The sequence below is a fragment of the Colias croceus genome, chromosome 21 (genome assembly GCF_905220415.1).
Source record: "Colias croceus chromosome 21, ilColCroc2.1".
NCBI lineage: Eukaryota > Metazoa > Arthropoda > Insecta > Lepidoptera > Pieridae > Colias > Colias croceus.
Window position 1 is genome coordinate 1,426,890 of NC_059557.1, and position 12,694 is coordinate 1,439,583.

Genomic DNA, 12,694 nt, shown 5'->3' on the forward strand with positions numbered 1-12,694 from the left:
ACCAAGTCGGTTAATCTATTTAGTGTCTACTTGAAGGACCTTCTGTCTTAAGTTATTACATAAGTTATTATCATGCCAATATTAAAAATATTTAACGTTTTAAACAAATAGATCGACTTGGACATCGCATGAAAACAAAATGAATATTACAATATTATATTAGATTCTTTAGTCTCTCGCGCCTCACGCGATTGAAACTCTCGTTCCTGTTGGTCGCTGGCCCGTCGTGCTGTGTAGTGTGATACATACTAATAATCAAATCAAGCGATGTCCAAGTCGATCTATTTGTTTAAAACGTTAAATATTTTTAATATTGGCATGATAATAACTTATGTAATAACTTAAGACAGAAGGTCCTTCAAGTAGACACTAAATAGATTAACCGACTTGGTATTACATGGATCTCACAACTTTTGACGGTAGAAAGACTGAGCTGCGAGACTTGGGTTTTTTACAGGATGTTTTTGATGGGATAATATATTACTATATACTAAATTATATATTTAGTATATAGTTAATCGGGTATCACGAACTACACGAAATAAAAATGATAATAAAGTATGTATTCGCAGTGTTTTTAATCACCTTTTCTCTAAAGTTACAAGTTTGAAAATTCTTCTTTTAATTTAACGATAGTAAATAGTACTCTATGCAGTAATGTGACGATTTATACACGCTTCTTTAACGATAAGATAAGAGGCGTAGGTTATCTTTCTAGGGTTAAAAAGTTATCTTTCTGTCCGTGATATATCGCCACATCTTTATTTTAAGTTCATTATAATATTATAATTTTACCTTATTTTCTGAATAGACGCATTTGAAATACGTTTTAAAAGCACTAGGTTATCGTCTTTGTATCTCGCAGTATGGTTATTTTTCTATAGTTAAAAAGTCAAGTTAAACTAGCTGCGCTCCGCGGTTACACTCGCGTGTCCTCGCTTCTGTTGGTCTTAGCGTGATGATACAAAGCCTATAGCCTTCCTCGATAAATGGGCTATCCAACACCGAAAGAATTATTCAAATCGGACTAGTAGTTCTTGAGATTAGTGCGTTCAAACAAACAAATTCTTCAGCTTTATAACATTAGTATAGATTACATGAATTACCAAACTCATTTCCTTGTCAAGGCAATTTCATCTTACCAAGACGTAAACGTAAGTAACGTTGAGTTAAACAAGAAAAATAACTGAAGTAATCGCTATCCAATATCCATAAATAAACGCTGTAGATGTAAGAAAATCCGAGGATTTGTGTTATTCGCAGTACGGATGTATTTTGTCCTGTTAATTCTGGTAATAGACGCTCGTATTTTGGTATTGGTGTGTGAGAATTCTTGTTAGTCACAAATTCTTCCTGGAAAATTTTGTGACTTGCAACTTCCAATTTATAAAACTATCGTATTAGCAACTATGTTTTTTTTAAATAGTATAGTAATAATTAAGCCAAATTGTAATATACAAACAGATAAAAATAATATCAGTCTTCATCAAATTTGAATTATATTTACACTAGCTATGCCCCGCGGTTTTACCCGCATTGCTCCGCTCCTGTTGATTTTAGCGTAGGTAATGATATATATACTATAGCCTTCCTCAATAAATGGACTATCTAATACCGAAAGAATTCTTCAAATCGGACTAGTTGTTACTGATATTTGCACGTACAAACAAACAAACTCTTCAGCTTTATAATATTCAGATTTACTACCTTAAATAGGTGGCTTAGCACACTTTGACTTACATTAACATGCTAATTTATAAATAGTGACTTATATTTATAAACAAATCACGATTAAATAAATAAACATAATTAGTAGGGTGGAGCGTAATATTTTTTTTTGGAATTTCGAAATGGAACTATTGCCAAAAGTTGTCAGATATGATTACATTTATAACTGTATATTTAAATTTCTTGATATATTTATGGAAATACTGCCCCAAGCCCTCTGATATTTTGAGAAAATACACTTTTTAGACAATATTTAGATGTTTGATGGAGATTAATAAAACAGTAAATTTTCAATAAAAATTACTTTTATTAGCTTAGAAACTACCCGTATTATCATAATTATAAAAACATGGAACTAAATTATGGAAAATTATAACTGGTGTTTCGACAAAAAAAATTGCAAAAAATAAAAAAATCAATGTGTTTTGTAATCTTTTTTTGTTTCAAAAACAGGCATAATTTTACGTGATAGAAGGCGGGTTCGTATGAATCCATCTCTTCTTATTGGACCACACACTGCAGCAGAGGCTTCTGTTACTATTTTAACACACCTCTCTGTAGCTTGGGTGTGAAAAGGGTACTTTTTTAGAAGAGGTATTATAAAATGATCAATTTTTTCAGGCGTCTCAATGCACTCGAATTATGCTTGTGCTTATGTTTTTTTTTCAAATTGGAGGCTCCGTGACGACCACATCATTCCAAATGACGATGTCAATGTAGTCAACAGCATTGAAATTTAATTGAGGAACCTTAAATTCTCTCACGCCCCTAACTGCTGAATCACGTGCCTTAAGGATTTTACGTAGTGCCAAAACTCTTATATTTTTTCTTTCGACAGCCAACATAGCCAACAAAATATTCTCTGTATGACCAAAGAAACCATTTCGTTGTATGACTGGATCTACTATCATTTTCAGGTGTTCGGGGAGGTACCTCGAAAGAATAATGGTTTTATGCAAATGTTTTGCACCATAAATACATGTTGGTTTTGTTTCAATGAAAAACCACATAGGTGCGTAAACATTCAAAATAAATGTTACCAAGTGTATTTAGGTTTTCCGTAGGAGACGTTGTCGAAACGTATAATCTAAGTAGTCTGTTTGCCATCGTGAGCCACCTGGAATGAAAAATTTTGCCAGGATTCTTTTTGGATAAACTTATACTACAATGACCGCAATTAATAGCCATACAAATATCATACAGGTATCTACTGTTGATCGGAGCTCAAATCTTGTACGTTAGAAATATCTGGCACAATAGTCGACGCGCACTGAAGTTTAAAAAATTTCCGTTTTTTGCCAGTAACTAGCGGGACCGCGGGGGTCGCGGGGGTGGTACTAGTGATGTCCTAGGCGATAATATTGAAAAATTGACTTTTATCTAACCTAAATTGTATTACAAAGTTTTAGAAATCTTATTAAATCATAAAAAACAAAGGGAGAAAAATTCTCGAAATTTTTGAAATTTCTCAAACTTGAAGTTACTTGGGGCAGTATTTCTAATTGACCAATTTCAAAAATATTTTGGCTATAGAAGATCTATACATTAACACAACTTTTGGTAATAGTTCCATTACGAGTTAACAAAAAAATTTTTTTTTCATACAACGACACTCCACCCTAATAATTAGTTGTTATAAAATTTCACGGTAGATGATTTTTGTTTAACAATTATGAAACGTTTGTTTACATAACAATAAGACTAATTAGTGTTACAACTGAATCAAAAAATAAATAATAATAATCTATTTATGAAAAGAATATGAACATTTTAATACTTGTAAATAAGCATGTAAAATATATAGTTGTACAATGCGATAAATTAATACCAATACAATAATTATGTCAGAAGTATGTATGTGTATTTATATGCGTGTGTAAGGAGTGAGGTTGTGTGTGTGTGTTTGTGTGTATATACGTTTAAGTTTAGTCAAATATTAAGCTAAAAACCATATAACAACTAAACAAAAACATGTTCCTTTCGTTCGATTTACAAAATATTTAATATCAAAAACAAAAAGTAAAGTATTACATTAAAAAGTGCAATCAAATTAAAATTCCAACTAACCTAAAATAAGATTCAGATACATTGATAAAGATATAATACAAAAGAGAAATAAAATCATGAATTACATTATATATTTTAACTAGCTTACCGCCCGCGGCTTCGCCCGCTTTCTCTAAAACGATTTGAGATTTAAACTATCCTATCTCTCAAGTTGGATCGAATTTTTATTATTTCACATGGTGTGCGAATTTTTATTATAATCGGTTAAGTGGTTTAGGAGTCCATTGAGGACAAACATTGTGACACGAGATTTATATATATTAAGAAGATTACACATAGAAATGAGCACACCATTATTGAGTACTAATTTATACTTACTATAATTACCAACTTATCTCAAATACACAGGCATTAATCTACACATAGAAAATTATCAAAAAACGCACACATTAAGCCAGAATATCTCGCCACATTAGCACCATATCAGGCTCTTTATGCCTTCCCTTTCCGAAACGCGTAATGTCACGCAAATAGATAGCATAATGTTAAATAGATCTTTGACTATTGCTTTTTTGATGGAGATTGAACGTAAGCTGAGGTAAGTACCTACCAGATAATGCAAAAGCGAACATTTCTAATTTTAATGCTATAAATTTATACTAATAATAATATAAAGCTGAAGAGTTTGTTTGTTTGTTTGTACGCGCTAATCTCGGGAACTACTGGTCCGATTTGAAAAATTATTTCGGTGTTAGATAGCCTATCGAGGAAGGTTATAGGCTATATAATTACATATATATATATTATCATCACGCTACGACCAACAGGAGTAGAGCAACGGGGGTGAAACCGCGCGGAGCAGCTAGTATACATCTAAAATTAAAAGGTTTGTGATAGTCTTGCTTGCGTAAATCTGATAAAATTAGTGCTTAAATTATAGATTATATTTAATTCTCAAAATGTTGGCAAGTATCGTATTATTATTGAGTTTCTTTTTTGTATATTTTGTTATGATACATCAAGAATGAGAACTGAGAAGATTATCGTATTCTCAGTTAAACTCCATTTCTCAGATATAATAATTCACCTTAAAGTAAGCAGGATTTCATACAAACATTTGCCTTTTGACATCATTTCATAACGATTTTTAAAATGGATTTGAAAATTTTCAAGTCCCAACATCAAAGTTCAATAGCAATCATCAAAGGCAATAAACACTCAACAATATCTAAAAATATTTCAAACACTTCATCTTTTAGCTTCCCGCCGTTCGTTTTTAAGCAAATCGCTCGCAGTGATGTTGAGAAGAATATCTTATCGATTACCTCTAAAGCAGTCGGAGATGATGGTGTCAGTCGTAGTATGATCGTTCCCATCCTTGATATTATTGTCCCTGTCATAACTCATATCCTAAACTGTTCCCTCGATACTGGAGTATTTCCTAATATCTGGAAAAAGGCTAGTATCATTCCCATTCCTAAGAAAAGAAATCCTTCATCCCTATCCGATTTTCGTCCTATCTCAATTTTACCCTTCCTGTCAAAGCTCCTTGAACGTCTCATCCACCAACAACTATCCCAGTTTCTTCATGCCAATTGTCTCCTTGATCCCTATCAATCTGGTTTCCGCCCCGGTCATAGTACGACTACAGCCCTTTTGAAAATTACTGATGACATACGTCGAGGAATGGATAACAAAGAGCTTACAATTTTGACACTGTTGGACTTTAGCAATGCGTTCAATACAGTTGATTATGATGTATTGTTGAGTGTACTGCTTTCCGTCAATATATCCCCTGCGGCAATAGAATGGTTTCGTTCCTACTTGCACGGCCGTCGACAACGCGTTAAGGTTGAAAATACTTTTTCTTCCTGGTGTGACGTAAGTGCTGGTGTACCACAAGGGGGCGTTCTATCACCTCTCTTATTTGCGATTTTTATAAATTGTGTTACCACAAGACTGACCTCACATTATCACCTCTACGCTGATGATCTCCAAATTTATTCACAAGCCACTTTGACTGATTTACCTGAAGCTGTGAACTGTATAAATCGTAACCTCTCACACATATCTGATTGGAGTAAATCTTTTGGACTGAGTTTAAATCCTTCAAAATCTCAAACAATTATATTTGGCAGCCAAAGTCTCCTTTCTAGGATTAATTGGACGACTCTGCCACCGATTGTACTTGATGGTACTACTGTTCCTTACAGTAAATCTGTTAAAAATCTCGGTATTATACTAGACGAAACTTTGTCATGGTCTCAGCAGATTAAAAACATAAGTTCCAAAGTATTTGCTGCCGCCTCTAGTTTGCGTCGATTGCGTAATTTGCTTCCCATTCCCACCAAAATTTTGCTGGCCCAATCCTTACTTCTGCCAATCCTTGACTACGCTGACGTATGTCTTACTAATCTAACTCAAGAACAACTTAATAAACTTGAGCGGTTACAAAATTTTGCTGTGCGGTTCATTTATGGTCTGCGCAAGTATGACCATGTTTCGGAATTTCGGTCAAGACTTCAGTGGCTCCCCATCCGCTTCCGCCGGAATACACATATCCTTGCCTCTCTTTATTCCATTATCTTTAATCCCACATCACCTTCCTACTTAAAAGCTAATTTTGAATTCCTTGGCACTGTTATATTTATAAGATATTTATAAGATAGAATTAAGGAATTAACACGGGAATAAATAACGTACAACAAGATCACAGATCAAGACTGACATTTATTTTACAAATACCCACATAGCAATTATGATCCACAGATAATGCATAATGCTAATACACCACATCTCCCCGACACCAATCGAAATATATAAGAATATAAATATGACTACAAACATAGCCGTATCGAGCACTCTTACACAAACTAAAACAACCTTGAACTTATGCTAGTAGAACATCTTAAAAATAACTTAGCTATGAAACAAAGACCATAATTAACGCAATAGATTTTACTCGAAACCGTACCTAACCGGGGCTCGGCGAGCCCGGACTGGACGACCATTCAAGACACTATATGTATCAGGTCGACATGACATTAAGCCACCTTCCGTGGGAAAGGTAGTAACGATTTTAGAAGCAATTTTACACTCAACGTCTTCTTGGTTACTGTGCTCCACGGATCCCGAATAATTTTTATAAGCTCTGAGTTGATCAATGTGTCTTTTATGTGCCATTTCCCCTTCTCCCACCTTATAGGAAAGGGGTCCTAGTCTATCTAAAATAACTCCCTCTACCCAAAATGATTTATTATTTCTATATTTTCTAAATAGTACTTTATCACCAAGTGAGAACTCACGAGTCGGTCTATTCGATATTATTTGTTTGTGTTGTTTCTGTCGAATCATTTCATTCAAATCGGGTTTAAGTGAATCAAACGCAGTCCTAACATTTTTTTTAAGCAACAACTCAGATGGCGAACGCCCTGTGGTACAATGTTTTGTATTACGGTACATTAATAGAAAATTTTGCAGGGCTTCATCACAATCTACGCCATCTAATACCGCTTTCTTAAGGCAATTTTTAATTAATTTAACAGAATTCTCAGCCGCCCCATTGCTACTTGGTTTATATGGAGAAACTAAAATATGCTTAACATGGACGACACCTAGGTACTCAGCAAATTGTTTACTACTAAATGGTGGACCATTGTCCGAAACTAATTCATAAGGATAACCGAAACGAGCGAAAATCCCTCTAAGACAGTTAATAGTAACATCGGCACTTGTACATTTAACCAAAAATGCTTCAATCCATTTAGAGTATGCATCAATGAGAATAAAATAATATACGTTCAGTTTTGGGCTTAAAAAATCTACATGAACCCTGTACCAAGCTACCTGCGGCCACTCCCACGGATGGGTAGCCGCACGCGCCGGCGCCGGCCGAACCATCGCACACGTACGACAATCATTGCAAATACGCTCTAAATCCTTATCTAACCCCGGCCACCACACATAACTTCTCGCAAATGATTTCATGCGCACGATACCTTGATGAGTTGAATGCAAAGCTGCTAATACACGCTCACGTAGATCACTCGGTATAACTACTCGTAATCCGAACATAATACATTCTTGTTCAATACTTAGGGCGTCACGTACTTTCCAAAATAACTTAAATTTATCATCTAAACAAAATTCCCAGTTTTGCCTTAAAAATATAAGTACCTTAGATAAAATTATGTCTTTCTTTGTAGACTGAGCTATGTCGCGGTAAGTTATCGATAAAGAACTTTCAACAAAAAAAATTCAAATGATTCATTGTTACATACCGCAGCGTCTAATTGTTTGGACGGCAATCGCGATAACGCGTCCGCCACGCAATTCTTATCTGATCGAACGCACTCAATTCTATAATTATATTCCGCTAAAATAACCGCCCAACGCTGCAACCGCCCCGCCACCATGCGCGGAATACTTTTTTCTTGATAAAAAATATTTGCTAACGGTTTACAATCAGTGATTAGAGTAAATTGTCTGCCATACAAATAACAATGAAATTTATGTACAGCAAATATAACCGCTAAGCCTTCCCTACAAATCTGAGCATAGTTACGTTCGGACGCAGTCAAGGTACGCGACGCGTGAGCCACGGGACGCTCGGAATCGGGTGCATTGTTAGCGTCGCGCTGCATTAGGGCCGCGCCGACACCGTACGGCGACGCGTCACAATATAAGCGCAATGGTAAATTAGGGTTATAATGGACCAACACCAGGTCATCTGACAACATTCTCTTGATTTCTTTAAAAGAGTTATTACAATTAGTACACCAAATAAATTTAACATTTTTTTTTAATAAATTATGCAAAGGATATAGTACAGTACTAAGGTTGGGTAAAAATTTTGCATAGTAATTAACGAGACCTAAAAACGCTTTTAATTGTGACACATTACACGGTACAGGCGTTGATTTAATTACATCAATTTTCACTCTTTCCGTTCTTAATCCATGCGCATCAATAACATGTCCTAAGTATGAAACGGATCTCTGAAAAAATTTACATTTATTAGGGGCTACTTTAAGGCCCGCTTGCGATAAAATATCAAACACTCTCATTAATCGTTTCATATGATCTGCGTCATCAACACCCGTTATTAAAATATCGTCGATAAATGTTGTAACAAACTTTAATTTAATTAATTTGTCGATAAATCGTTGAAAAATACTCACGGCCGTTTTAATTCCGAACGGTAATCTGTTATAACAAAATATACCTCTATGAGTCACAATACAACACATGAGTTTAGATTCATCCGACAGCTTCAATTGCTGATACGCATGACTTAAATCGATTTTACTAAATAATTTACCTCCTTGCAACTCACAAAAAATGTCTTCGATTCTAGGAATCGGATATTTGTCGTCTAACAACACCGGATTTAATGTTATCTTAAAATCCCCGCACAAACGAATATCTCCATTACTTTTAATAACCGGTACAATAGGAGTACCCCACTCGCTGGTGTCCACGGGTGAGATTATACCTTCTTGTTGGAGACGGGCTAATTCTTTATCGACCGCGTTACGAAGTGAGTATGGAATCAAACGAGCTTTACAGAAAATGGGCCGTGCGTCTGATTTCAATTTTAAATTAACCTCTGGGCCATTATAGGTACCGATTCCAGATTTAAATACATTCGGATATTTACGCATTAATTGCCTACATATGTCATCGTGCCGCATTAACTGAACTGCGTCAATGTCGTCATGCGATTTATTCGGTTCTAAACTATTAATGTTAATACATTTAATATTTAATGCTTTCATCCACTGCCGACCCAACAGAGCGGAAGTCGCATCGCTATCGACAATAATTAAATCTAAATTATAAGCACTTTTATTTTTGTACAAAATATCGCATTTTATTTTACCCATCGGCTTAACACTGTGCCCGTTATACATTTTTAAATTAACATTAGTAGGCGTTATAGACATGTGAGAAAAATATTTCTTATACAATAAAATAGGAATCACACTCACTCCTGCGCCACTATCGACCTGCATATCAATTAAAACCCCATTAATGCTTAACTTTACATACCAAGGACTATTATCGTACTTCTCGCCACATATATCCATCGTATAAATACCTACAGTCTCACAATTGTCCGTAAACTCTTCACCGACACTCGATTCATCACTCTCCAAGTGATTAACCCTTTCACTTTTACGCTTTTTGCAAACCTTGGCTATATGACCACGCTGGCCGCACACATAACACAACACTTTACTGAAACTACACAAATCTGGAGCGTGCTGGCCCGCACACCGCCAGCACGTCGGCCCCGCGGCCGCGCTGCGCTGCCTGCGCGAGCCCGCGCCCGCGCCCGCGCCGCTCCGTCGCGACCGGCCGCCCGGCGCGCCGCCTCGCGCCGCCGCCGCGCGCTCCTCCGCTGGCCCGCGCCGCCGCGAGCCGTACACCGCGTGCACCGCTTCCGCCTGCCCATGCGGCTCCGCTGCCGCTCGCGAGTCTCGATCGGCGGCTTCCAAAGATAACGCAATCTCTGTCGCTCGAGCGTACGTTAAAGTCTCTTCCGTTAATAATCGAAAGCGAATGGTATCACTACGAATTCCGTAAACAAACTGATCCCTCAGATTTTCTTCCAAATATTTAGTTCCTTCAAAATTGCAATTCCTCGCCATCTGTTTCAACCGTGCCATGAAATCGTTCAAAGATTGACCGGCTTCTTGTTTGCAAGCGCGAAAAGACATCCGTTCGGCGATCTCACATTTTTTTGGAATTAGGTGGTTGCGCACTTTCGTCGCGATTTCATCGAAATTTAAGTCCTCGGGTTTTTTAGGGTAACATAAATCGATAATTAAATCCAAAGTTTCCGCACCCACTACAGCAATCAAATATTTAGTACGTGATGCAGCGTTTAGGTTATGTATGTCGAACCACGCCTTCAACTGGCTCACGTATGTACTCCACTTACAAGTTGCACTGTTAAATTCTTTTATGTTCAAATTGGTTGTAGGAACGTCGTTCGCCATCCTCGTCGCCAATATGTTATATTTATAAGATATTTATAAGATAGAATTAAGGAATTAACACGGGAATAAATAACGTACAACAAGATCACAGATCAAGACTGACATTTATTTTACAAATACCCACATAGCAATTATGATCCACAGATAATGCATAATGCTAATACACCACAGGCACTAGGAATACGAACTTACGATCAGCTGAAAATCTTACCCTTCATATACCTTCCCATTCTTCCAATTTTTTCCATTCTTCCTTTTCCGTTCAAGCAATCCGCTTGTGGAACTCCTTGCCAGTCACGATAAGAAAAGCACAGACCCTTCACTCCTTTAAAAGTCAATTGAAGAACTACTACCTTCGCTCGATCACTGACAAATCATTAAAATAAATCTAAATTTAAGCTTTCCATCTGTATAATTTTAATCTTATTGTAATATTAATGTATCAACTTATGTGTCCTTCATTATGTATAATACTTTTCTATGTTTACTCTTTCTTCTTTCCTTGTCTTACTCTACTCTTTAATTCTTGCTCACTATATCTATACATACATAGAGTTGCTTGGAAGAAATCGCTCACGAGCGATAAAGCCGCTCTTTGTACATCTATATTATAAGCTATCTTATCTATGTAACAAAATTTACTACTGTGTATGTACAATAAAGAGTATTTCATTCATTCATTCATTCATTCATTCATTCATTTTCATTCGTTCATTCAAAGTTCTACTGTAAGTTTGATTAACTACTTATAGAAAACTAGCTTACCGCCCGCGGCTCCGCCCGCTTTGATTTAAACCTAATAAATTATATACTAAAACCTTCCTCTTAAATCACTCTATCTATTAAAAAAAACCGCATCAAAATCCGTTGCGTAGTTTGAAAGATTTAAGCATACAAAGGGACATAGGGACAGAGAAAGTGACTTTGTTTTATACTACGTAGTGATAGCTAACTGCAACTGCATATTATGGTTATGCGTATCATTTCAATAGTCACTTTCATCTCTACAAATCAACAAAAACTGAAACATTCTCAAAAGTCGGATTACACCCAGTATTGCTTCAAATTAGTTGTCGCAACTTTGACCCGTTTCTTCGTCATTAACGGACTACTAATGAGGCGCCATTTTGTATTCAGCTCATGATGACCACAATCACCTTGCAAATTAACCTGTGACGTAAGAAAGAGAAAAAACATTTATTGAGCGGATTTATTTTAACAGACAAAAAGAACACAACATAATATACAAACTTAGTAACTTTAAACTGGCCATAGATGTGCCATAGATTAGATAATTAAAAGCTTACGTGATTTGGAACGAAGTAAAACTTGAACTTATTTATTACAGTAAACTTTTACGAGCATTTATGAAAAAGTAATTTCTTAAAAACTATCAGCGAATCGGAATGTCATCTACCTAGAAGAACAACTCTCACCTAAAATACTGCAATATTTTTTCTAAATGGACTAGAAGTTCTTGAGCTAGCGCGTTCCAACAAACAAACATTTGAGAAGTATACTATGCTTAAAATGAATAACTGTAAATCTTTATTTAATCTAACAGCATACGAAACATCTAACATTCAACACGGTATATATACATACCCTTATATTCCAAACAATAGAATATCGAGATATAGTTATCGTAGAACGAGCGGGCAATTGTCTGGAGATTGTCTAGATTATATAATTATTCTATACCCGTATCTAAAACAATATTAATACAGAAAATATATTTACTTCAATATTAAAATACATTGTTGTGTTTTTATAAACATTTTAATAGATATATTTTAGACTTGCTGGAATGTACACTATTAGGTGTCTTACTGTTTTCGAACTAGACTAGCTTTCTGCCCGCGGCTTCACCCGCTTTGTCTAAAATCTAATCTATACTAATATTATAAAGCTGAATAATTTTATAATACGCACTAATCTCAGGAACTACTGGTCTG

General features: G+C 35.7%; 1 protein-coding gene across 1 annotated transcript; it reads right to left on the reverse strand.

Moving 5' to 3' along the window:
* Positions 1-2,815: 2,815 nt before the first annotated feature.
* Positions 2,816-10,739, reverse strand: LOC123701537. Its single transcript, XM_045649040.1, has 6 exons — positions 9,787-10,739; positions 9,617-9,630; positions 9,056-9,295; positions 8,300-8,485; positions 8,016-8,167; positions 2,816-2,845 (listed from the first exon to the last, which is right to left on the reverse strand). The coding sequence occupies exons 1-6, from the start codon at positions 10,737-10,739 to the stop codon at positions 2,816-2,818; spliced, it is 1,575 nt and encodes a 524-aa protein (XP_045504996.1).
* Between the last annotated feature and the right edge of the window lie 1,955 nt (positions 10,740-12,694).